The 27359-nt window shown below is 34.8% G+C and overlaps 2 protein-coding genes across 9 annotated transcripts in view; both read left to right on the forward strand.

The window, feature by feature from the left end:
• The window catches only part of LOC149610424 (uncharacterized), a 110720-nt gene extending 106980 nt beyond the window's left edge, over positions 1 to 3740 (forward strand). Inside the window, exons 15-16 of the mRNA XM_089858946.1 lie at positions 1998 to 2055; positions 3205 to 3740. Coding sequence (XP_089715072.1) covers positions 1998 to 2055; positions 3205 to 3372 — 226 coding nt within the window. The 3' untranslated portion in view covers positions 3373 to 3740. The remainder of the gene's footprint in view (positions 1 to 1997; positions 2056 to 3204) is intronic.
• A 414-nt stretch (positions 3741 to 4154) lies between these two features.
• LOC149610427 (uncharacterized) overlaps positions 4155 to 27359 on the forward strand; it is a 176916-nt gene continuing 153711 nt past the window's right edge. For 7 of the 8 annotated variants that reach the window (XR_016376496.1, XM_089858796.1, XM_089858798.1 and 4 more), the window contains exon 1: positions 4155 to 4290. The gene's annotated coding sequence lies outside the window, so the exon portion shown is untranslated. Of the gene's footprint in view, positions 4291 to 4423; positions 4650 to 27359 lie in introns of those variants that run through there. The other variant, XM_089858797.1, reaches the window with a different exon arrangement.

The following is a 27359-nucleotide window of genomic DNA, read 5'->3' on the forward strand; positions in this document are numbered from 1 at the left end:
GGGGGCCCCTGAGCCTGTCATTGAAAGGTTGCCACGATATAATTTATACTCGATGCAAGGGTTAGATAATACATAATCCCTTTTTTAATGGCGCGAAGTTAAGTTCAAACGTGATTGACTGACGCTGAGGTGTCTCAGTTACGCCACAAAGGTTTATCGTATTTTTTTTTGGAAATTTTTGCGGCAGTGAAAGTCAATGCTTCGTGGTTTCAAATGCTTTTTAATTTTCACCGTTGATAAACAAGATGATGGTTAAATTTTGGTGTTATTCCGTTCAGTTTTGAATCTTATGTATTCAAGTTATTTTTGTTTTCTCGTATGTTAAAAATTGTTGTGTTCATGAGTCAAACGTTTTGCTTCAAACCGTTGTTCAAACGCTTTGCAATTTACAACGTTGATATAGAACAAGACATACGTCATTCCCTTAGATCTCGCTGTTAATCCATGCAAATTTTTTTTTGTTTTTGGATAGCTTTAGTTTTAATTTAATTTGAAGTTCTGGACAAATTTCTTTGGAAAAATCTACGACTCGCTTGATGTTTTAAGCTCCTTTTTGTCTTTATTTTTCCAAGTTACTCAACGTGTATAGTTCCATCGCGTATAAATGAAAAATTATACAATATTCCAAACGCAGACTCTATATAATCATAAGTTTAAAATATATGTTCCATAAGTATGACACTGTCTATGCTTCGTAATGCTAGAGACTTACAGCTCGAGCTAGTTCGAGGGAGAACGACGCCAGAATTTACTACACTCGGTTTTGCAGTCCATCTTCATATTTAGTCTGAACTAAGCCTTTGACAGCGTCTCACCAGGCGTCGCTTTACGAGAATCTATGACGTTTCACTTACGTCACTTCATGACAAGCTCCAGTTTGTAACCAGTGACAAACTTATGGAACATACCTTATGAAATTATGATATAATTCAAAGGAGTTAAAGAATCATGTCAATGTGTCCCTAGAAAACTTCATGAAATCTATGAAGAAAAACCTTTAGTAGCATTTGACCGACTAACGACAAAGCTATGTCGGTCAACACAAAGATAAAAGTTTGTAAATAATATATTTATTGGTGGTCCAGCGTTATATAACTCAAAAAACGTGATTCCAACCGTTGTGTAATAAATTTCTATAATGTTCGCTCCCTATGGCTCAAAAATAGTCTTTTGATTTTGATCGTGTTTGATGTCCCAGTAGGGCCTTTTCCCAACATGCTGGCCAAGAAACTTAAATTCAATTTGATCGTCACTTTAACTTGACATTTTTATTTCTCCTCCTAACTTTCTTTTATTCAATCTGGCACCAACCGACACGTTTCCCAGAATTTCAGAAAATATTTTATATTGCTTTTCTACTGGGGCCACAAACGTTTTAGCAATAACAATTTGTCAACATTGTTTTTTTTTTCGACACTTTTTTTGGCGAAATTTTCTGACGCTGGAACATGCCACTAGATTTTAGATTTTATTTTAAGTTTTAGCAGAAGGGGATAATAGAAGAAGGATGACACTCTGTATCCTCTTAATACTTCAGTCATGTAACATGATTCTTCCCAGACTCATGCACCTTTTTGTTTGCTCTCCCGCTCATCAAACTTCAGATGGGCATCGCACCGTGGGGTGAATTCTATAACTGTTTGGTTCTAAATCCTCAGAAATCAACCCACAAACCTTGATTGTTTTGACGTGGGACAAAAATCCAGAAGCGCATGCGCCTTGGCAAATAGTTAAGCGCAAATTGAGTAATAATGAGGGAATTATTTATCACGTGTGTGACTCGGTTTAGTAACCTTGCTATATCAAATGTAAAATGATGTTGGGAAGAATCATGTTACAATTAGGTACCCCCGCTTTGTGCTGGTACACTTCTCTCGAAGAGAAGTATTATATACTTCTGGTAGTATCCAGTCTTGAAATAAATAAATTGTGTGAAGTTTAGAACACGCTATGATTTCATTATTTTAATCCGTTGTTTCTTTCTTTTTCAATAATAGATTTTTTGGAGACGAACCACCGTTATTGCGACAATTCTTGAAGAAACTGGGATACGAAGTAAGATTTTTATGATGTTTTTAATATGATTTTGAAAAATTTGAATATATTACTTCACTGGGGAATTCGCGGGTTAAAGATAGAATCAAGAAGTTTATTTCTAGATATTTATAAAACTATGGATCCAATGTTTAGCATTCAAGTGAGAATGAAATGTCAGAATATTCGCTCAAAAACGCACCTAATATTTTCGAAATATAACAAAATGTCGATTACATAACTTCTCAAGGAAGCTACCGTCCTGGGCCCTCTCTTTATTTTGTACAATAATCTCCCTTACTGAGCCACCAAGGGATCTTAGACCCTTTTCAAGGAGGGTCGTAGTGTCGTCTTCTTGGTATAGAGAGCTTTCAGTTGGAGGAGGAGCTGAGTCTCGTGACATAATTTACGCTGCCATATTGTGGATTTAAAGCAGATCACCCAGTATGGCTACTAGAACAGCGATAAGACTTGGGAGGGTGTGACGTACTACTATCCCATCTAAAAGCTCTCTATAGGGTAAAGACGGAGCATTGATTGGTATGTGAATCCAAAGCCGATAGATTGGGCTTGAAAGTTATCAGTCCACCAAATTTAGTTCGTATTGTTTGAAGCCATATAAATTTATACCCGTGGACTGTCTTTTGAAAGGACCTTTTCGACGTAATAAACAGGGGTCGGCAACCCTCGGTATCAGGACATATTGATAACATTGCGCACTCTCATGATACAAAAAGGCTACAGCGCAGGCGCCAAAAAGCGAGGGCAAAGTTTTACCCCCTTCTTAGTTAGTTGCATCGAAATGGTGTATCATATCATCTTCCCTTTATATCAAAAGAAGAAATATCTCTAGAGAAACTTAAAATCATAAATTACATTCCTTTTGAATTGGAAATTTTCCCAATAACTCAAAAACTTTTACTCTCGGTTTGGTCGCTTAATGTTTCGAATACTTCAAAAGATTTTTAGCTGATATATATTTGAAACTTTTTGGTTTAAACCGTAGGATTTAATATCTCCATGTCTGTGCAGTGTATTCTGTTTTATTTTATAAAAAAAGGGGGCGCTCGTTTGAATTATTCATAAGACGTCGAATCATTCATTGTCAAAAATTTTCTTCTCTTTTCTTTTTCTTAAATTTTTGTTTTTTGAACTTTTATTTTTATCCAGAAATACGCCTCTAACTTTGAGAACGAAAAAATTGGAATAACGGAGCTTCCTTATTTGACGGAAGACAAGTTGCAGAAGATCGGAATTCCGATGGGACCTCGAGCTAGAATTCTAGAAGAAACGCAACATTCTTTTCGCCAGGATCAATATAAAATTTACATCGTCTAATAGAAACCTTTTTGTTATAACTCTTTTTTTCGCGTCAAAAATTTGGGCGCCAAATATTGGGACGTTAGCTATTTTGGCGGGCTAATTAGGCACCCTTCTGACGTCTTACCCAGGGTGGCCAAGAGTATACAATAGCCCTAAAAGTGTATTATGGGTTTGTTTGTTAAGCCTAATTTTGGCTTTTTCATCAGAAATTAGTGGTTCGAAATCGGAGACGCGTGAAAATTATATTTTAACTTCCTTTATCCTTTACCCGTGAAAATATGAACTGAACAGAATTATGCAAATAAACATAAACAGGTATTTTTTTAATAATTATGTAGATATGTAAAGTTTTCAAATAAAAATATATCTTATTTTTTAATATACTAACGTTGTTTTGATATCTGGTTTTTCTAGTTAATTTCGGGAAAAAAATAGATGAATATTAAAAATACAGTTGTACTTCATCGTGATGAACGTCTAATCGTAGTTTTGGTTTGCGACTTCAGAGGGCAGCACCTTACTGAAAGAATGGATAAAATATTGTTTTCGACAGACTTTGCTCATAGATGGCAATACCCGTACTAGAAATTAGAGATGTGATCGGTTATTTTTTTCATTTATTTATCAAAAAAACTAATATTAACAACGGAAATAACACATATTAATTACTTTTATTGTATTTATTATAATTTATTTCTATAATTTTGGTTTGAAAGACTTATTTTATATTTTTAAAATCTAGTATTTTATAGAGGGCAACCCTGTATTCGTTTGCCTTGTGTTTTTTATTGCGTCGTCTGCTAATGAAGAGTCGGCCGGATTTTTTTATCAACGAAGGTGTCTTTGTCTTTCAATGATAGGTAAAAATCGATTGAATCATGAAAAATAAGAATAAATACTCCAGAAAAACTCGCCAACAAATGTTTTAGTGAGGTAAGACATTAAGTTTTTTACGTTATTTGTATTGTTAAGTGATTTATTACTCGCAAAAGAAACGCCGGTTTTTTAAAATTTAATAAGCCTTGGCTATAAGTCTATTTCACCTTTGAATGTCAGCACGTGGGAAACTAGGCTTCCCGCTTGGAGATAACAGGGATCGCGGCTTTGTACGTACTGATGTTTGAAGGTGAAATAGTTCTCGCGCCGAGCGCGGAATGAAAGACAGGTTTAGACCAAGGGGAGGGCTTCAGTAGGGGTTAACTGGGTCTTAGGGTTAGTAGGCCAAGGTTGTTGAATGGCGTGTTATTTTTTTTTACATGGCGTTAAGCCGCTGTCTTAAAATGATATAAAAGGTAATATATTAATTGACTATTTATCATTAAAACAAAACACTTATCAATATGAGGGCATGTACCTTCTTCCATCATTAAGGAAAGTAACGGAGCTGTCAATATTTTGGAAACTTTACAAATATGTGACAAAAATACTTATTAGTACTAAGCCTAATTACTATGCAAGCTAAGGGAATGTGGTATTGAGTGTCAAATAAACCTTGAAATTCCAGGTTTAAGTTTTTCAATAAACTAAACTGGTTAGGTAGTAATTTTAATTTTTTTATAAGTTAATCAACTATTTCAAAAAACATGTCATTGATGATAAAAATAATAATAATAGCTTTCATGGCATGATTAATAAAGTAATTGAAAAAGAACCTGTTGAAGATAAAGGGAGTTTAAGGAAAAACGATTTTTATCTTCAATAATTAAACAAGAAGTACTTAAACGCATCAATGAATAACTAACTATTAGTGTCCTTAAACAATTTTATCCCTACATCTTAATCTTAACTTAGGAAATTATAAATTTTTGTAAGCTTTATCTCAAAGATGAAATTTTGAGATAAATTTTTCATGATTCATGAAATTGATAAGAGATCAATATCTCTTATTACTTGCCAATTAATATTTAGAATTTTTATCAGAAATTTCACCAAACCAAGCTGGAAAGTTCCGTTAAATTTTAATTTTCTAATGAAATGCAGGGCATTTTATAAAACCTTTAACTTCTTTACTAGTTTATAAATATGAGCATTGCAGTATCCCTTTAATTGGGTTGGTTATTGCATTAATTTATAATCGAGAAATAAATTAAAATTATTTCACAAGATCTAAATTAAACGGTGATCCGGTTAGCAGCTGCAATTAATCTCCAATCAGTATCATATCATGATGTTATAGTTTAAAAAAAATTATTTCTCATCTCATTGTTCTACGTAGTAATTTTCACCTTTCAAGGGGCGGATTTAATTAACTTAATTTTAATATTAATTTAAATTAAAGACCTCGTCATTGCCTTGATATTATTGCGAGTTAAGTAGTTGTGAAAAATAAAAAAAAAGAGAGAGAAACGATTTTTAATATGGTTAAGTAATATTATTAACCAAAAAATGTGTTTCAAGGGCGAAAGTTAAGAGTTTGTTTAATTATTTTTCAAGAAAAATTGGCCCCCATTTTTACATTAAGGTAAACCAAGGACGTCTTTGTAATAGAAATATTAGACAGGTCGATCACTATATGAATGCAGAAGTATATAAATACTTCTTTTCGATAGAAGTGTACCACAACGCGGGGTAATTGTAACATGATTTTTCCCAACATTTGGAGGAAGGTTACTAAACCGAATCACATACTCAATAAATAGTTCCCTCGTCATTACTTGCCAATGCGCGCTTGTGCATGGATTTTTGTCCCACGTCAAGACAATCAAGGTTTTTGGGCTGATTGCTGAGGATTTAGTAGTACCAAACAGTTATAGAATTCACCCTAGCACGGTGCGATGCCATCTAAACTTAGTTTGATGAGCAGGAGAGCAAACAAAAAGGGTACGCGAGACCGGGAACATGGATTAACTAACGCTAGGGATTGTTCGTTCCCCCTAAAAGATAAAGTATACATGTTCCAAACGCCCCCTAGCAGCAGCTACTATCCCTAAACAGGAAGTTATAAGAAAATTGGACCAAATGTCACGTGTCCTATGACGTCAAAAATTGAAATCCCGCCTAAAATTGGGCGCCGCCATCTTTAAAATCCGCAAAAACGATTTATTTCGCCTAGAGATGGCGCTATATCTACATCCGTTTTGGTCCAATAAATTGGGGGAATTAATAGGGGAATCAAGGCTCGAATCAAGGAATAAGTATTAAGAGGATACAGAGTGTCATCCTTCTTCTATTATACCGTTCTGGTGAAAGTAAAAGTGATTCAAAGTAGGCCGTAAGATGCGTTAGCGACCCATATATCATTAAAAACACTTTACCAACGAATAAATTAAATATTTCAAAGCTATGACGAAACGTCAAAAAGAAAAAAAAACATGGAGGAATTAACCACCTGAATTTCTCTTTTCAAAGTTCTTGTTGTTTATATTTTTTCTGCCCACGTGTTTATTCAGGTAGGGGTTTTTATTTGGTGTAGTTTATTTTTTGTTATGTCACTTAGATTCTCTCGTAAGGGACTCACAATAGAGAGTGTTTTTTTAATTGAGGTAACTAGTTTATTAGGCCTAGTTCGTGGAAATTAGTTTCGTCGAAAAAAGGAGATGATGCTGAAATATCCGGAGTGGTTATTTGTTTATAATGTGGGAGGATTAATTAATAAATTAACCCAGATTGTTAGTTTCAAATACCGGAATATATATAATTTTTTTTGTTTAAATTTTTTAATGTTTAATGGGAAAAGATGTTTCATTTTTCGTAATTGATATTTTAATGTGATTTTAATTGACACAGACAGTAGCTTGTTTTCGTAATCGCTTTCAAATTTTGACAAATTAAGGTCGCGATATTTAAATTCTTGATTGAAGATTAGGACCTAATTATAGTGGGTTCTATGAGTAATTTTGAGTTGAAATTGTTCTGTGACATTTTGCCCTATATGGGCCACTGTTTTCAAGTTATGATTATTGGTGTTTTACGGATGCCCCCTTATAATTAATAAATTAACTACGTCTTTCAGTTTCTTAAAGGCCGGATTTTCTGCTAGAGGGTTCTCCTGGTGCAGAAAATGACTCGCGACCGAGTAACAATAGAGAAGCGAGTCGTCTAAAAAATACGGTTCTCCTGGTACAGAAAATCGAGGGATAGGGGTTCTACCGGTGCAGAAAATTGAGATATGGTATAGTCACGTTAAAATTTTGGACCCCCCTTTTCGCCCCTAAACTTGGGCGCCCAATATTTCCTAAAGTACGGTTTTTCGGGACGGGTACAGAAACCCGAGCACTAAACATGCAGCAAAAGTAAACTATAGCTTTGAAGCTCAAGCAATAGCTAATTTAATAATCTTCTAAACCACAAATGCGTTTTGTTGAATACCATGGGGGTTAGTCTCGCCAATTGTTAGCCAAAGCAACACCAAACTGTCAAAGAATCAGTGGCGAAGTGTACTTTTGAGCAGAGGTATAGAATCTGAATTCAGTATAATAAACTAGTCTTTGAAAACCTTAAATGCCATTGAGTGAGGGCTATGGCTATATCACTATGTTGAGAAAAATTTTAAAAGAATTGTAGGCACATGCAACCCATAAGATAAACTTGAGGATTTTTGCCTACAGGAGTGAGAAAATTAATTCTGCACTTCATTGCAATTGTTTAAAAAAGTACATTTTAAATTAAAAAATAGAAGAAATTTTTTAATCAATCGGCTATATAGATTTGGATTCAGCGGAGTATTTTCTTTCAAAATCATATTTTTCCATCTCAGTTTTAAAATAAAGGGAAAGAGTTTTAGTAACATCCGAACTAGCACATTCGTGTAAGTAGTTTTTTTCTGAACCATCTAGCGTTAGTTGGTTTCATGAACATTCCATGGCAAAGTCTTATACGAAACAGTTTCTAATGAAACGATGGAGCACTATACTAAAATATTTCGAACCAATATCGTTAAAGCCGTACATTTGGGTAAAACTTCTAGTTTTACTGTTAAAAATCTCCCTCTCCCAGAGAGCTATATGGTTTCTAGAAACGTTTGGACATCCCAAAGAAATACTCTATTATGTGACTCTAAGGGTAAGCAAATTTTCTGGTGTCTACATATTCTTAAAACTCCCCAACCCCTGAGGGGGTTGTACTAGTAAAGGTGAAAATCATCACTATACTCCCGAGAATATAGAAAAACTATCCAACTTCTTCAAGTCACGAGGTTTCACTTCTGTTAAAAATCTACCTTCCAAATATCCAGTTCGTAGAAGTAGTAAAGTCAATGTTGTAAATTTTAAGAATATAACGGGACTTTAGAGGTTACCGCCCCCTTTTCGGAGAGTTGTTCTGCCAAGGCTACTGAGCGCGTTCGACGACAGGGAATGTCAGCCACTAACTAAAGGCCGCCGACAGGTTATGGCGGCGCTCACAGAAATACCTCTCGTAAATCCCGTATATATAACAAGGACTGCGCCAAGCTCGGGACCCATTTAGTGGTATTTCTAGAAGATTTTTGTCATTGCACTGAAAGAGCATCTCCCAAAAATTTCTGGGGTCCCCGCTACGAACAATTGTAGAAACCCATTAGCGACCGTGCCATATTACTTTAAACCCCCGCGGGCGGTACCGATACTGTTTTGACCCATTACTGTCACCCTCCTTTTTTACCTCGACAACTTTTCCCCGTATATCTTTTGTAATGAACGTATAGATTATAGGGAGCTACAGTGCGAGAGAAAAGCCATGTGACGTGACGTCATTTCTGGGGTCTTAAATTGTATTGCCAAAGCTGATGACTTCCAATATGGTTGCCAGAGCCAAGGTAAGAGATAAGAGGGTGTGACGTCACGACATTATTCCTAGTAGCACTCTACTGGCTTTCTGTTCTTAGACCTTTGGCACGGGTAAAATTTCAACTGACTTTCTTGTTCTTCGCGAAGTGGTCTCACAAAACTTAGGACTGCTGAACAGATTACTTTGAAAATGAATTCCAAAGTGTATGTATATGTTTATTGCTCGGGTTTCTGTACACGTCCCGAAGAACCGTACTTTAGGAAATATTGGGCGCCCAAGTTTAGGGGCGAAAAGGGGGGTCCAAAATTTTAACGTGACTATACCATATCTCAATTTTCTGCACCGGTAGAACCCCTATCCCTCGATTTTCTGTACCAGGAGAACCGTATTTTTTAGACGACTCGCTTCTCTATTGTTACTCGGTCGCGAGTCATTTTCTGCACCAGGAGAACCCTCTAGCAGAAAATCCGGCCTTTAATTAATTAAAATTTAAGAAGGGGTCATCCTTAAAACACACCAAGTTTCATAAATTGGAAACGGTGGCCCATAGAACATTTTCGACTCAAAATGGCTTATAGAACCCGCGGTTATTTGATGCGACCACCCATTTTGGAACAACACCCTGTATTTTATTGTCTTTAAAGGGAGGGTGAAGTGGAAATCAAATGATTTTTTTATCGATTCTTCTACTAATTTTAAGATCATTCTGCATAGTGAAACATCCAGGAAATATCTCCGAATGATTTTAAAATTGAAATTAGGTTCAGATTCCCCTCCGACCAATCGCATAACGCCCTGCCTTCCTCACAACAAAATTATCGAGACACGCTCCATGTCTGGCGCCACGATTGTCACATCGCGTGCAAATTTTATCAAATCTCGCGATAAATTTCAATCGACATTGTACGTGCCTCGATAATTTTGTTAAGAGGAAGGCAGGGCGTTACGCGATTGGTCGGAGGTACTTATTTCCAATTATCCTTAAAATCTGAACCTAATTTGAATTTTAAAATCCCTTGGAGGGATTTCCTGAATGTTTCACTATGCAGACTTGTCTTATAGTTAGAATCGATAAAAAATCACTTGATTTTCCACTTCACCCTCCCTTTAAAGGAAAGGGTAATGCTGGCATGTAGACAGTTGGCATGCGTGATTTGTTAGTGACATAGTTTAGTTCAACTATCCTATTAACCTCGAAATATACTTTCACTTTTTAAAGTACTAATAATTAACTAAAGAAAAGCCCCGCGTTGTTTTAAAATTCCATAAGCGCTGCGCATCTTCTACTTAAGAATTATCAATTACTAATAGCTAGCCCTAACAAAATAAACTCGTTAACAATACGTTATTAATCACGAAAGAGTTGAAAAACTAACTTGCTATTAAAAATGAATAACATCTTCAGAATTGAAAAAAAAAAAAAAAATAATATAAGAAACCTTTCAACGCAGGCGTTTATGGTTATTTTGAAACCCATATTTATGAACCTTTTCTAGCTAAGATAACTCGAGTTTAGTTGCAGTTACGCTATTTTAAGTTCTGATAACTTGGTGTAAAGGCGCCAGGAAGCACGCGCTGGGCTTGAATAAAAATGGTCTATACCTCAAATTCAATAAGAGTCAGGGACAATCTCGATTTATCCTATGGGATTTAACATTACATATCCGTTAGTTATGGTTGTACGTTAAGCGTAATCTCCGACTGAGATAGATTGTCTATGCGGTTAGAGTATGAATTTGGTCAAATCTCCCATGAATTTTAAACTTGAAAAATGTGAGATTTAGTGGCGCTGTACAAATGGTAACAACGTGTATAAATATATAAAACCATAAGTTTATAAGATATGTTCCATAGGTATGTCACTTCCTATACTTCGTAATGCTAGAGACTTACAGCTCGAGCTACTTCGAGAACGACAAGCGAGAATTGACTACACTTAATTTTGCAGTCCATCTTATACTTAGTCTGTACTAAGCCTTTGAAAGCGCCTCACCAGGCGTCGCTTTACGAGAATCTATAACGTTTCACCTACGTCACTGCATGACAAGCTCTCAGTAACCAGTAAAGAACTTATGGAACATATCATTTGATAAAGCTTAAAACCTGAAATTGTATCTGCCTATTCACAACTCGGGAGTATTGGGAGTCTTTGGGACACAGCAAAAGAGTTGGACTTGAAGATGGCTTCTCACTTTTACATCTACCTGGTGGAGGATTTTATTAAGTCGAAAGCTAGTTGGGGATTAAAGCAGATTGGGCGAGCGGGGGTATGACGTTGGGTACGAGGGGTTACTCCTGTACTGTTGTATCCCTACAGAGTCTGGTTTTTGACCTCCTTGTTTTCCAATGACGCGAAAAAGGGTCTATTATCGTTTGACGTTTGTTGTGACGTGTTGCTCTATAGACCATCCCTTTTATTACTTTAAGAGAAAATATCGTGCAAAGGTTGCCCTCATAGGTTATTACCCTCGCACCCAATAGCCAACGTCAGACGGAGCCCCAGTTCCCTACACAGGAACTGAGCCTAGCCGACTCGCACTGCCTCTAGCGGCGTTTCTTGGCACCAGGGTAATACCCAAGAAGGTGGATCTTCCCCGCCCCCTTAATGTTTTGCTTCTCTTTTGGAATTAATTAACGGGTCCACACTTGATGACTATTCAGTTGCATATTTTTGGGAGATTTAAATGAATTCTTTCTCTGTTAAGAATGGGAAGAAGCTTAGTGATAAATGGAATCATTATTTAAAGTAGCCTGGCGCGAGCGCGCGTTACAAAGAATAAGAAAAAAAACTATACCGCCGCAAAGTGGGAGAAAAAGGATTTTCGTCTGCATAGTTAGTACGCGGATTGGTTCGAAAGGTGAAACCTTTTAAGGGAAAAATGATGGCTAATCTTTAATCATCTCCGCGTGGAAGTATTACTAGTAAAAGCCTCTCGTTACCTTCGCCAAACGGACGCCCAAAAATCTATAACTGCCTAACTGTACCTACTTATTATTTTAAGTTAACCAAAAAAAAAAAAATTATTTTGTTAAACTCTTACATAAATATCAGAAGAAAAAGTATTATGGTTCTCAGGTTGACTGAAATAGAGAAAGTGCGTGATTCTACGTTGGTTTTTTTAGTTTAGTTTAGGAAATTTATGGTTCCTGGTTTTCTTTAGCCATTACTTTTTTCATCTTCTTTTGGACTTGGGTAAATATTAGAAGCGTGGGTCAAATATACAGTTAGTGGGAAAAATATGGTTTTTTCATTTAGGATCTTTATCGTCCCAAGGATAATAGGTTAATAGGTTTTTCGATGCCTTTGACATGCGAAGTTTATCATAGGCAACAAAATTAAAACCGCTATAATTCTGGACTAGAATTTTAGTTCTTTTTTAATCGAGAGAGCGTATTAAGTAATGAATATATCAATTGGAACCATGTTTCTATCTGCAATATTAAAGAAGGTACATGCAATTAAGTTTCGTAATGGACACTACGCGTTTGGCTACTCCGCGAAGCACTGCGAAGTACCCCTCCAATGGGAGTTCTCCCTGTGCTTCGCGGAGTAGTCTAACGCGTACAAAATTAATTTAAAACCGGTTTAATTAAGACAATTTTTTACAAGAATAAAGTGTTTAATATAGGCGACATGACTAGTTTCATCTCATTAGGGCGTTTGTGTTGGACTGCATTTAATTGGGTTATGAAGAAGATACGACGAGCAATTTTAAGTTTCTGTTATGGAGACTCTGCGTTAGGCTGCTCCTCGAAGCACTGGGGAGTACCCCTATTGGACGAATCCGTCATTTGATACTAGGTGTCCAATAATGGTACTCTCCAGTGCTTCGAGTAGTAGCCTAACGCGTAGTGCCATCCATTACGGAAACTTAATTGCTCTCGTATCTTCTTTAATATTGTAGATACAAATATGGTTCCAATTGATAACATTCACTATTTTATACCCTCTTTCGATTACCAAAAGAAATAAAATCAAGTCCGGAGTATCCCTTTAAAATTGCAAGCATTCTACAACTTCAAAAATTCAAAACTATTACTTTAACCAGTGGTTAATTGGGAACTTTGAATGATTAGGCTCGTTTGATAAACACTATTATCTTTCTTGCACCTTTTAATATAGAGTTCGTAATCATCCGCGTTATCTTTCCCTTTCCTTATCAAACTCTCTTGCATTTAAACAAACAAACAAACAAAACAAGTCAATTAAATTTTTTAAGTCAGACATAAATTATTATTTTAAAAATACCTCTTACTTTAAATATATATCGCAGAATGATGAGATTAAACATCGGGAGGTCTTTGACTTTTTAAGTTTTTAATTAAATCGGCTAGACGATACATTTACCTTTCTATCTATCCCCGCAGTTAATTAATTTCGCTCGTTAAGTTGATTAAACTCAGACGCAGGTACCCTGATAATACCAAATTGAAATAGCTTTTGATATCCTCAAACTTCAGTCAAATTGCTGCTAATACATTTATTATGTTAATACATACCCCTTTTATAATTTACATTTTATACATTATAATGTGAGAGGGCATTTTTCTTCCGTTTGTTATTTAGTATTTACCTCCTAATAATTAACTTAAGGGAACGTCATTTATTGTTTTTCGTTCGATTAGTTTTGTCTTTAAGTTTTCCGTGCATGCAGGAAATTTCAAGCAAATTATTTATACCTTTTCTGTAAAGAGAGGCCCGAATATTGTAGTAATTTTGATCTTTGCAGGGAGCCCAGCAGTCCTATAACTCCTATAGAATCCTTTATATTTGAACCTGTCCTGTATTATCGTATATTTTTGAACCTGTCCTGCATTATCGTATATTTTTGAATCTGTCCTGTGTCATCGTATATTTTTGAATCTGTCCTGTATTATCGTATATTTTTGAATCTGTCCTGTATTATCGTGGGTGACTCCCATAATCCCCCTGGACATAATCCCTCCAAAAATTTCCCCCCGTCCAAATAGGCATAAGACAAAATCCCCCCGTTTGCAGACAAAATCCCTCCAAATTGGAGACAAAATCCCCCGTTACGGAACAAAATCCCCAGCTTACGGAACGAAATCCCCAGCTTGGAGACGAACCCTTCAGGAGTTATTCCTATTTTAGAGGTCGTTTTCCACAGTGGAAAATTTTTTAGTAGGATAGTAGTAAAAATAGTAGTATTCCCCCTACGAGGAAAAGCGGAACCGACTAACCATAAATTTCCGCCTTTTCCAAAATATCGCTGACTAACCATAAATTTCCGCCTTTTCCAAAATATCGCTGACTAACCATAAATTTCCGCCTTTTCCAAAATATCGCTGACTAACCATAAATTTCTGCCTTTTCCAAAATATCGCTGACTAACCATAAATTGCCGCCTTTTCCAAAATATTGCTGACTAACCATAAATGTCCGCCTTTTCCAAAATATCGCTGACTAACCATAAATTTCCGCCTTTTCCAAAATATCGCTGACTAACCATAAATTTCCGCCTTTTCCGAAATATCGCTGACTAACCATAAGTTTCCGCCATTTCCAAAATATCGCTGACTAACCATAAATTTCCGCCTTTTCCAAAATATCGCTGACTAACCATAAATTGCCGCCTTTTCCAAAATATTGCTGACTAACCATAAATTTCCGCCTTTTCCAAAATATCGCTGACTAACCATAAATTTCCGCCTTTTCCAAAATATCGCTGACTAACCATAAATTTCCGCCTTTTCCAAAATATCGCTGACTAACCATAAATTTCCGCCTTTTCCAAAATATCGCTGACTACCCATAAATTGCCGCCTTTTCCAAAATATTGCTGACTAACCATAAATTGCCGCCTTTTCCAAAATATTGGAATTTTGGAAATAAGTTAAAACAAAATCAGTAGTTTACTTCTTTTGGTTTAGGAACATTTTTTGCAATACTTTTCACTCTTGTGAATTATACTTTTGCATTATTATTAAAGATAATCTTTGGATTTGGGCTTCCGTTTACCTTTACTTCTAAATGCCTATTATCTGGGGGATTTTCAATAAAATGATCCTTTCAGTAGGATTTTGTTGAATAGTTTTCCTTTTGGGGGATTTTGTCCTGGACGTTTTCTCTGGGGGGATTTTGTACAAACACGTCTAAAATCGGGGGGAAAAAGTCTTGGCAAATCCAAAATAGAGGGATTTTGTCCGGGGGGATTATGTCCAGGGGGATTATGTACGAGACCCGTATTATCGTATATTTTTGAATCTGTCCTGTATTATCGTGTAATTTTGAATCTGTCCTGTATTATCGTGTATTTTTGAAACTGTCCTATATTATCGTATAATTTTGAACCTGTCCTATATTATCCTATATTTTTGAACCTGTCCTATATTATCCTATAGTAATTTCATGCAAGGTCATATAATATCCTATATTTTTGACTTAGTCAAAGTTTAGTTTAGCATCAAATTTTTCTCCTATATTTGCCAATAAAAACACATTTTTCTCCTATATTTTCCTATAAAACACATTTTTTCTCCTATATTTTCCTATAAAACACATTTTTTTCTCCTATATTTTCCTATAAAACACATTTTTTCTCCTATATTTGCCTATTAAAAGTTAAAAACACATTTTTCTCCTATATTTGCCTATGAAACACATTTTTTCTCCTATATTTGCCTATTAAAAGTTAAAAACACATTGTTCTCCTATATTTGCCTATTAAAAGTTAAAAACACATTGTTCTCCTATATTTACCTATTAAAAGTTAAAAACAATTTTTTTTCTCCTGTAAAATCCCATAATTCCTATTTTTCCTATAAGGTATTTATATTTTTCAGCTGGGCTTTAGCCTTTTTAATATTGAGTGTGTTTCATCCCACCTTTAAAAACTATATAAATAAATCAAACCCCTATGCCTACATAAAACATTAAATTTTTAGTTTCCATTTTCTATTTTAAATATAAACAAATTTAAGAACGCGGAAAATGCGAGTAATTACTTTTTTTGTTGTTAAAATAATCTATAGTTTTATAAACAACGGTTTTAATATTTGGAAATGTTCTAATTGTCGTCGTAGAAGGCACGGAACATTGTAATGAAAGTCTATTTACTTTCTTAGTACAGTAAACTAACAAGAAGTTCTCAAAACTTAATAATAATTGTTTTGGGTTATCCACGACGTCATGACTTCATTAATAATTTTAGCATTGTCACGAGTAGGGCCTTTACATGGTTCGTACGAAATTTAGATAACCTGGAAATCCAAATTATATCAGGGATTTGAGAAATGGAGTTAAAAGTCAGGTATTTGGAAAATGGAGTTAAAAGTCGGGGATTAGGAAAATGGTGTTAAAAGTCGGGTATTTGGAAAATGGAGTTAAAAGTCGGGGATTAGGAAAATGGTGTTAAAAGTCGGGGATTTGGAAAATGGTGTTAAAAGTCGGGGATTTGGAAAATGGTGTTAAAAGTCGGGGATTTGGAAAATGGTGTTAAAAGTCGGGGATTTGGAAAATGGTGTTAAAAGTCGGGGATTTGGAAAATGGTGTTAAAAGTCGGGGATTTGGAAAATGGTGTTAAAAGTCGGGGATTTGGAAAATGGTGTTAAAAGTCGGGGATTTGGAAAATGGTGTTAAAAGTCGGGGATTTGGAAAATGGTGTTAAAAGTCGGGGATTTGGAAAATTGGTGTTAAAAGTCGGGGATTTGGAAAATGGGGTTAAAAGTCGGGGATTTGGAAAATGGGGTCAAAAGTCAGGGATTTGGAAAATGGTGTTAAAAGTCAGGGATTTGGAAAATGGGGGAAAAAGTCAGGGATTTGGAAAATGGTGTTAAAAGTCAGGGATTTGGAAAATGGGGGAAAAAGTCAGGGATTTGGAAAATGGTGTTAAAAGTCAGGGATTTGGAAAATGGGGGAAAAAGTCAGGGATATAAAGTCCCCCCGCCCTAAAAAGTCAGGGATAGTTCAGGGATTTCGTATGGTGTATCAAACCATGCTACGAGCAATGTTCGAGGTGTTTTGAAGTGGGCTCTGGTAAACACGTTAAAATTTTCAGGGATATTGGCAAAACATGGCCTGGGATAAGCTAGTAAAGTTAGGGACTTTCAATATGAAAATTTCGTCCGAACCCTGTTTTAAAGATTATGCATAATCCCTTTGGGATTAGACGGCAACGTGACCCTTCCTATTGTATTTATTGCGTGATAGTTTAGTCTTAAAGGCCGACTTCCATCGAAAAGAGTTCTAGCGAACTGAAAACCGAGCATCGAGACTAACAATGGAGCGACCGTACCGATTTTCGAATCCCCGCTGGGGTAAAAGATGGAAGGGTTCTAGCTAACTGAAAACCGTGCAGTGTGGTTCTAACGAACTGAAGATGAACAATAGAGAATTTCCTTCAAGGGAAAGCAAAAATTCGAGAGGAAATAAATTTAAAAGGATTCCTATTGTTCATCTTCATTTCGCTAGAACCACATTGCACGGCTTTCAGTTAGCGAGAACCCTTTTGACCCTGCGGGGCTTCGAAAATCGGCACGGTCGCTTCATTGTTAGTCTCAATTTTCAGTTCGCTAGAACCCTTTTCGCTGGAAGTCGGCCTTTAAATTAGCTTTAGGTCTAGACTTTAGGCTTAGGTCTTGGTTTTATTAGGCTTAGATAAGCTATAAGAAAAATTCCATGTTTACCTAACCTTTAATTTAATATACTTCTGATTGTTTGAAGAAAACCAGGAAATAACAATATTTATTTATTTTTTGGCCGCCTAGACGATATTTGAATCTACATTTTGATATTATTTTATTTTCATTTTAGTAAAATGGGCCTTTTTATCGCGTACTTGATCTTTCGATTGAGAAAAACGTTTAAACGCGAGAAATATTTTCCAATTAATAATTAAGTTGAACCCGTTTCCGAAATCCCCCCTTTTTTTCTTTTTTCTTTCTAATTAGACCGGTAATGTCAGATTCATATTAGCGCGCGTTTTCAACAAGGCTATTGTGTAGATGTAGTTAAGTCTCTTTTATTATATCCCTTAAGGGTAATTAGTCTGGCAGTTCTGCCCCTCGTTCTTAAGTCGTAACTCGGCCACCATATCTGGTATTTAAAAAAAAAAAAAAGAAATGCCTTATTTTTAGGGGATTTTCCCGAGATTTTGGCAATGTGACCTCGCTAATTATAGGGATTTAAATAAATAAAATAGTATAATATTTAAGCTGTTTGGAAGTGTTGATATAAAATACTGGGTGATTAATATTTATAATAACCGTGTTCATCTTCATCAGCGGCCATTTTTGAAAATGGCGACCTTGCCAGAAATGTTCATATCCTCTTGGTTATGGGTATCTTTGTTACTAGTTTATAATTTTTGCTATAATTTGGGCTAGATTTTTCTTCTTTTTAATCGAAAGAGGGTATGAAATAATGAATGTTATCAATTGGAACCAGGTTTCTATCTACAATATTAAAGAAGATACACTGCAATTAAGTTTTCGTTATGCTAATCCGCGAAGCACTGGGGAGTACGCCTCCCTATTGGACGCCTAGTACCACCTGACGTGTTCGTCCAATAGAGGTACTCGCCAGTGCTTCGCGTAGTAGCCTAACGCGTAGTGCCATCCATTACGGAAACTTAATATGCATGTATCTTCTTTAATATTGTAGATAGAAACTTGGTTCCAATTGATAACATTCATTATTTTATACGCTCTTTCGATTTAAATATGAAATAAAATTCTATTCCATCGTATCCGTTTAAATCTAAAAGTCTAAAAATCTGTGGTGAGACCATCCCAAACGTTCAGGCTACTTAAGTATTATATAATGCAATTTTAGAAGTTGATAGACGTTTCTTTCTATAGATTATGAGGCACTCTAAATATTTATTTCTCTATTCACAACGGCATATTAGTTTTATGATTAATGACAAGTCAAATATGTTGTATAATATTTTTCTGAAACCTAACTATGCTCATTTCTGGGCAAAACATTGTCAAAAGACCAAGGGAGATGAAAAAATTGCAATATTCTATAGTGGACGTATGTAGTTCGACTGTACATGATGTGGTATAACGTTTTATGGGATACTTAAATTGCATCTAAAAAATGAGCCAAAAAGCATTAATTGATATTTTCATCAAATCACATGAATTCTTTTAGCAAATATATATTTTTTTTATTATTATTATTATTAATTTTAAAGATCAAATTCAATTATTTTCTTCCTCTGAAGGAAGAGGGATCCACTTATTTCAGGGTTTTCACGGTACCTGCATGGAACCTATGAAAATGTCAGGGAATTTGATTGCAACTGGGTACGAAATATCAGGGAATAGTCAGGGAATTTGAATGCAAATGGGTGCGAAAAATCAGGGAATTTGAATGCAAATGGGTGCGAAATATCAGGGAATTTGATTGCAACTGGGTACGAAATATCAGGGAATAGTCAGGGAATTTGAATGCAAATGGGTCCGAAATATCAGGGATGGTCAGGGAATTTGAATGCAAATGGGTATGAAATGTCAAGGAATAGTCGAGGTATTTGAATGCAAATGGATGTGAAATGTCAAGGAATAGTCGAGGTATTTGAATGCAAATGGGTGCGAAATGTCAAGGAATAGTCGAGGTATTTGAATGCAAATGGGTGTGAAATGTCAAGGAATAGTCGAGGTATTGGAATGCAAATGGGTGCGAAATATCAGGAAATCTGATTGCAAATGGGTGTGAAATATCAAGGAATAGTCAGGGAATCTGATTGCAAATGGATGTGAAATATCAAGGAATAGTCAGGGAATCTCATTGCAAATGGATGTGAAATATCAAGGAATAGTCAGGGAATCTCATTGCAAATGGATGTGAAATATCAGGGAATTTTAAAATTATGTCAGAGATCAGGGAAAAGTCACGGAGTTTCATATTGGTTCAGTATTCTATTTAGAAGGTCATGGTACTAGTCATTTTTCTGACTTTTCTACAAATAAAAGTTTGAAAATTGGTCAGGCAAAATGGACTTATGAGGGTCATACCATACGACGGTCAGGGAAATTGACGAAAAGTTTTAAATTAATCTTGAAGGAATAAAGCCCCCAGTTAAATACTGTTGGTACATTTACGTGTACCATTAAGAAGTAAAAACCTTGTCAAGGTTATAATAGATATCAGGTTTCTTACGCGAGGTGAATATAATTTGAGGGCGGTTTTGTTCTAGTTAGCTTTTACAATCTATCTTTTTTTGAGAAATTTTGCCTCAAAAACGTGACGAGACCTAATCATTTTTATACATCCCCCAGAAACCTTTTCGGCATCTTTGGAAGAAAATGCTATTTTCTTTCCTAGCTATTATTTATTAATCAAAGTTCCCCCAACTAAATAAAAAATGCCAAGTTTTTTATTATAGTTATGAGCGGGATACCCCAAAATAATTGATAAACTACCACGTGACCTTAAAACGGGAATCGTAATTATTTATTTTTCAATTATAACCTCTCCTTTATCATCGTGTTACAGTTAATCCAGGGACAGATTCAATTTATGCATGCCAAACTAGTTTATGAATTTTTTAAATTATATTGGAATCTGATTTCTCTGCCAAGTTTGTATGGAGACTGGAGAGAGTTTGAACCATTTTAAAAAAGAATAATAATTTATAGATCAACGCGCGGTTCAGTGATCATGGCACAATTTTATTGTTATTACATTGTTGTTTGTTTGTTTGGGTCATAGGTCAGGAAAACAAGGAAACGTCGATGAATTTTAATGAAGTTAGGCCTATAAATGTTTTCCTCAAAAGGTCAAAGGTTCAACGAATATTTCGCTATAAAATTCCCCAAAATAACTATAGCCCAACGGACAGAAACCCGATGCATGAATAGCAACAAGGATGTAGTATTCGCACCATATTTTCTGTATCTATTCATTTTTCTCTATGCTTCCAAGTTACTCAAATACTAGAGAAGATTGTGATTGTGGGAGGGGCACATAAGTTTATGAGATATGTTCCATCCATAAGTATGACACTACCTATACTTCGGAATTCTAGAGACTTACAGCTCGAGCTAGTTCGAGAACGACAAGCGAGAATTGACTAGGCTCAGTTAGTTTTGCAGTCCATCTTCCTATTTATTCTGTACATACTAAGCCTTTGACAGCGCCCCAGTCACCAGGCGTCGCTTTATGAAGGTGAATCTATGACAGGGCTCCCACCAGGTCCCTAAAAGACCCTAAAGTCCCTATTTTCTTACAAGGTCCTTAATCTACCCTAAAATTGGTATTCGGTCCTTAAATCACCCTATTTTTATAAACCTCAGAAAAAGTATAAGGGTGACCTGAAAATGTCTTGTCTGAGATTTGACCAGAGCCCCAAATTTGCGGAGCTCGCTTCGCTCGCTCCGGTTATTTATGATTTACTTAATGTTAAATTTAAACGAATTAATTGGCAAATTTTTATAACAATAACAACTCGTGCAAAAATTATTCGACTGAATTTAGACTGGTTTTCATATATGTTCGCCATGTACGTTATTGCAAATGGTCAGAGAAATTTGTTTAAGTTAGTCAGGGAAAACCTGGAAAAGTCAGGGAATTTCGTTCAAAAATTTTGTACGAACCCTGTAAAGGTCCAAATTCTAGTTCAGTGGCTTTTTTTAAAAAACAGTAAACATGATACGAAAATAGTTACTTCTAATCAAAAAAAAACGTTCCTTATACATTAGAACCAGTATCAAGTCTTACCTACCGCTCCCTTAGAATAAAAATATAAACAAAAGAAAGTCAGAAATAATACCCTATTTTGTCGAAAAAATAGAAAAGAGTAATAGGTTCCTAACTGTTTGTGATATTTTCACAGAATAGATATCATTTTGTTTTACCAGTGGTCCCTTTTTGGTTCCTACTTTTAGAATTTAGGTCCCTATTTTACCCTATTTTTATCGTGAAAAGTCCCTTTTTCCCCTATTTATTTTAGAGATTTTTGTGGGAGCCCTGCTATGACCTACGTCACTTCATGACAAGCTCCAGTTTGTAACCAGTGACAAACTTATGAAACATGTCTCACGAACTTATGGTTAAATATAAATATATAAGAACCCCCAAAACAATTTCCTAGTTTTAGGGGCCAATCGATGTTTGGGGGCCCATATCTCCGTAAATAAATGTTGTAGATCCCCATGTTCTTGTCACTTTGCGCTCAATTTGAGCCGTAGAACCCTTTAATTTATGGCAGACTTATCATAAACCCCCTGTTAAGCAATTAAATAGATTAAAAATTCACATGACGTGAAAATTTAAATAATTACTTTTCTTGGATGGCTTTTGAAAGATATTAGGGAGAGTGTATTTAATTGGTTTTCTCTTGATTATTATATTTCTCTGGCGAACGTACGTTGTTCTACAAACTATGTAGAGTAAACTCAATTTCGTCTAAATTGACAGACTAATGGTTATTTTAAATCGAGCGAGCGGTGGTCCATATTTTTGTAATTGTCTAGTTTACCTTGGATGTATACCGCGGAGCCGCTGAATGTCGAAAGAATGCTAATCAACAAGAGAAATAAATATGATCGTAACTACGCAACGGGATTCATTTTTCATATTTTACTCTGTGGTCTTTTTGTTTATTTACTGAACTCTTGTTGCTTCGAATTTTAATTTTAACCAGTTTTTTTTCTTCTCAACGCAGTGTTTTTATTTACGTACGAAAAGGCCTAAATATCATTTTATTCAAATTAACTTATATTTTACTAAAATTAAATAATAAAATAACTAAAATAATGAATAAAAATAAATAAATAAAATAATGAATGATAAATAAATAAAATAATGAATGATAAATAAATAAAATAATGAGTAATAAATAAATAAATAAAATAATGAATAATAAATAAATAAATAAAATAATGAGTAATAAATAAATAAAATAATGAATAATAAATAAATAAAATAATGAAAAATAAATAAATAAAATAATGAATAATATATAAATAGAATAATGAATAGTAAATAAATAAATAAAATAATAAAAAACTAAAATAATGAATAAAAATAAATAAAATAATGAATAAAAATAAATAAAATAATAAAAAACTAAAATAATGAATAAAAATAAATAAAATAATGAATAAAAATAAATAAAATAATAAAAAACTAAATTAATGAATAAAAATAAATAAAATAATAAAAAACTAAATTAATGAATAAAAATAAATAAAATAATAAAAACTAAAATAATGAATAAAAATAAATAAAATAATAAAAACTAAAATAATGAATAAAAATAAATAAAATAAAGTACTAAAAAAACTAAAATAATGAATAAAAATAAATAAAATAAAGTACTAAAAAAACTAAAATAATGAATAAAAATAAATAAAATAAAGTACTAAAAAAACTAAAATAATGAATAAAAAAAATAAAATAGTACAAAAAGTTAATACATTTTTACAGACTAGGAGGATTAATACCATTTATACAAGAAGGCCTGGCTTTAGAAGTTTAGACTCATGCAGTGAGTCAGGCCTTCTTGTGTAACCCCTGAAGTTTGGCCTCCCTGTGTAATTGGTATGAATTCTTCTAGTCTGTAAACTATGTATAAAAATAAGAAAATAAATATAAATCAAAGAAAATAGTAAATAAACAAGATGGCCCCGGCCAAATTACACTTTTGCGCGCCCTCTAGTGACTAGAATTAGTATTACTATATTCATTGACCCCGACAAATTTATAATTTTCAGGTTTTTTTCCATTGTTTATAAAATAGCATTCCGATTATGAATAAAACCAATCTAGTAAGAATTTGGTTTACAGTTTAATTAAATAAGTAATTAACTGTAGTGTTCAAGTCTTGGTGGATTAATTAGGTTAGATATACGAATCAATATCCAAGATTTATTCTACCATATGATTATGGTCATTCGTTACATTGGGTGGCAAGGATGCCGCTTGAGTGCGGATAAAGAAGTGAGGAGTGTTCTCTCCTGTACGCGATGTACGAGGTTACCTCCCATTTTTAAAATGTGAGTAGTTTTTGGTAATCGCCATCTAGTGAGCGAATTCTGTACTTTGATTTTATTCCGTATTTTAAAAATGGCCGCGGACAACAACAATCTTTATGACACAGAGTTAACCCTTTGTCAGGTCCCGAATGAAGTTTGCAAACCCACGATCTCCACTCCCTTAAATCCCTATCACTACTTTTACAGCCAAGAACGGAACATGTTCTACCCCAGCTTGCCATTTTTATTTTTCAAAACTTACTAATTACCAATGAGAATTAAAAAATATGTTCAAATCATCGGATTCACCGAGCCAAAGGATTTCAGACGATGGTTTTGAACTTCCTGCTTTTGAACGCTAGATGGCTTTAAGCACCGACGTTTAAAGAGACAAAAATACCGAATTTTACGCTTTACTTCGACGCTAGATGGCGGTATCAAAACTACTAAGACGCAATGGCAGCCCCCCTTGAATTTGCCTGGTAAACGACGTATATCTCATGCTTAGAAAATGGGGGTTACAATCAATCGATATCTGTGGATGGGGCGCCATCTAGGTTGTGTTTGGAATAGGCGGGAATTACGAATATAGCAATACTCTCCCGTGAGATTAAAACCCAGTGACTGTATGAGTCTTAAGATAATGTGAGGGTTTAACAATAAAATTCGAAGATCATTGGCAACTTGTAATATTGCGCTATGCATTTGTAACAGTTTGGTTGAGCTTAATGAGGTAGATTGTAATTCAGATTTAACTTTGTTTAAGTCACTATTTTATACTGTCCTTATGAGGTTATTGTTATTGTGGTGAAAAGTTTGTTTAAAGTCAATATTTATACTGTCCTTTATGAGGTTATTGTTATTATGGTGAAAAGTTTGTTTAAACTCATTATTTATACTGTCCTTCATGAGGTTATTGTTATTATGGTGAAAAGTTTGTTTAAACTCATTATTTATACTGTCCTTCATGAGGTTATTGTTATTATGGTGAAAACTTGGTTTAGCTGCTGTCTCATAGGTTGAGCCTTTCAGGCGCTCGTCTGTTTCGGAGTGGGTTGCGGCGAATTGGTGTCGCGGATGTGGTGGTGGTCCTCGGGACCAGTGACCCTCGCATTAATTATTATTTTACCGGTCCCACTATAAATTAAATTTCTAAAATGGTGAGAATAAAAAGCACGTAAAGACACAAAAGTAAAGAAGCTGAAAATTGTAATTGAATTTGAATTTTTTACTGTAGGAAAAAGTAGCATATAACAATCCATAACAGTTAACTTTTATTTCTTATCACAATTTTTCAACTAGTTGCCACTAAATATCAATCAACATGTCTAATGATATTTGAAGTTCTTAATCCTTTTCTGAACTAGCCTTATTCCTTATTGCATTTTCCATAAATTCAGCGGCAATATCTTCTCTCGCTATCAGTAAGCCAGATCAAAATCTTGTAATGTGACCATGCACTACTGAGAAATACGACTACTGACAACTAGTACTGGCTATGGTCTAGACTGTCGACTACAAGAGACTCATTCTAGAGTATAGACGCTAGACAAGATCAATAGTCAATAGAATACAAAACTTTTGTAGGGAAGTTGTAGCCAAGGAGTACTAACTACCTAGGAGTAGAATTGGTAGAAAATGTGTTTAGCTAGAAAAATTCTAAAAAGGAACCCCGAATTTATAAACTGGTCCCACCGTCTATTTTTCCAAAAACCCTAATTAATAAAGTGCTCCCTGATACCACTGACCCCAACTTTTGGAATAAATAAACTGGTTTGGGACTTGTAAACCTGTCTTATTTCCTACCCTGTAATGACGAGCCCATGATGTAAACAATAAAGATGGCCGCGAGCTACGAGGTTTAAGCCTCGGTCTTTAGTGTATCGGGGAGACGGGGAGTCGGGGAGACGGGGAGTCGGGGACTCGGGGTCCGAGTAACGGGAGTTTCTGATGCGTTTGCAAATCTTATTTAAATTTATATTTTTATTATTATGTAACCGATTTATATTACTGAACGAATTGTACCTTATACTGTAGCAGACCTTGTTAGTTAGGCGAAGGTTTTTCAACTGTTGCTGATATTTAACTAGTTATGCCACCGCATGGATATTTTAAAATCCTTTCCTAACATTCGAATAAGGTACACACTTCGGCGTATGAGCCTGAGGTTAGGAAAAAACATTGCTTTGATGACGATGGCCTAGGTTGCCAAACTAACAAAAAACTCTTGGCAACAGAGCTGCCAGAATACAAAGTTTAAGGAAGACAAAATAGTGAAATTTTGCTAGTCCATTCTTAAACAAAATTGTATGTTCTTTCTGGACTGGTACAGTTTTACTACCCCCATAATAGGAAAGGCCTATTAATAATTATCTTAATGTTCTTTTTATTAATGAGCTTAAGTTGTAAATTGTCCATGCCTTTTAATAATTATCTTAATGTTCTTTTTATTGATGATTGTTTATGCCTATTAATATTTATCTTAAAGGGATACTTTCTTTTAATTTCATTGCAATAAATCCCTATAAGGTTAATTTATTTCGATAGATAGACAAATAAGGATTCTGAAAATATATATGTTTTTATATTTTAGTTTAATTAATGATTTTTAAATTACGATTAAAAGATCCAAAATGCTCTTGTTTTGCGATCATGAGGGCACCTGGTTACACAGAGCCGAACCACCGAAAAACGTTACTAGTTCGTCTCTACCAATTTCTCCGTAGTGTTTTTCCTACTGGTAGGGGGATTCATTCTGTGAGCGCAGTATGATACAGATTGACGGGAATTGGTATGGCTGCACACCAAATTCTTCTACTTCAGAAGAACTACCCTCAGATTCGTTTATTATAAATTGTTCCGAATTTTCTGAATCCAAAGAATCAGAGTTCGAACTTTCATCCTCAGATTCAGGACCGGAATGATCAGAAATACTTTCTCGTCTGACATTCTTAAGCATATAAGCAGACGACGATTCACCAGGCAAGCTGACCTAGATTCTCGTTCCTACTACTTTTTACTCCTTAAACGACAGTTTTCATTCCAACTACTACCAACCAATCAGAGGCCGAACTTTACCTACGTAGGTAATGGGTTGAAAATGGTGGCCGATTTTAAATCTGGCGTTCAAAATTTCAATTTTTATTCACGTTTATTTTAATTAATAAATTTTTCTCGCGATTTCTACTGACCCCCATGTTTTTAGGGGTGGTTAATTTATAGAAAACCAATGTTAGTGTGACCAACTCAGATAAAGCCGATTCTATCCCTTTAATGTTCTTTTTATTGATGATTGTTTATGCCTATTAATAATTATCTTAATGTTCTTTTTATTGATGAGCTTAAGTTGT

This window comes from Phalangium opilio, unplaced genomic scaffold, assembly GCF_054372755.1.
Source record: "Phalangium opilio isolate 3A_F unplaced genomic scaffold, DU_Popi_V2 ptg000329l_1, whole genome shotgun sequence".
NCBI classification, from domain to species: domain Eukaryota; kingdom Metazoa; phylum Arthropoda; class Arachnida; order Opiliones; family Phalangiidae; genus Phalangium; species Phalangium opilio.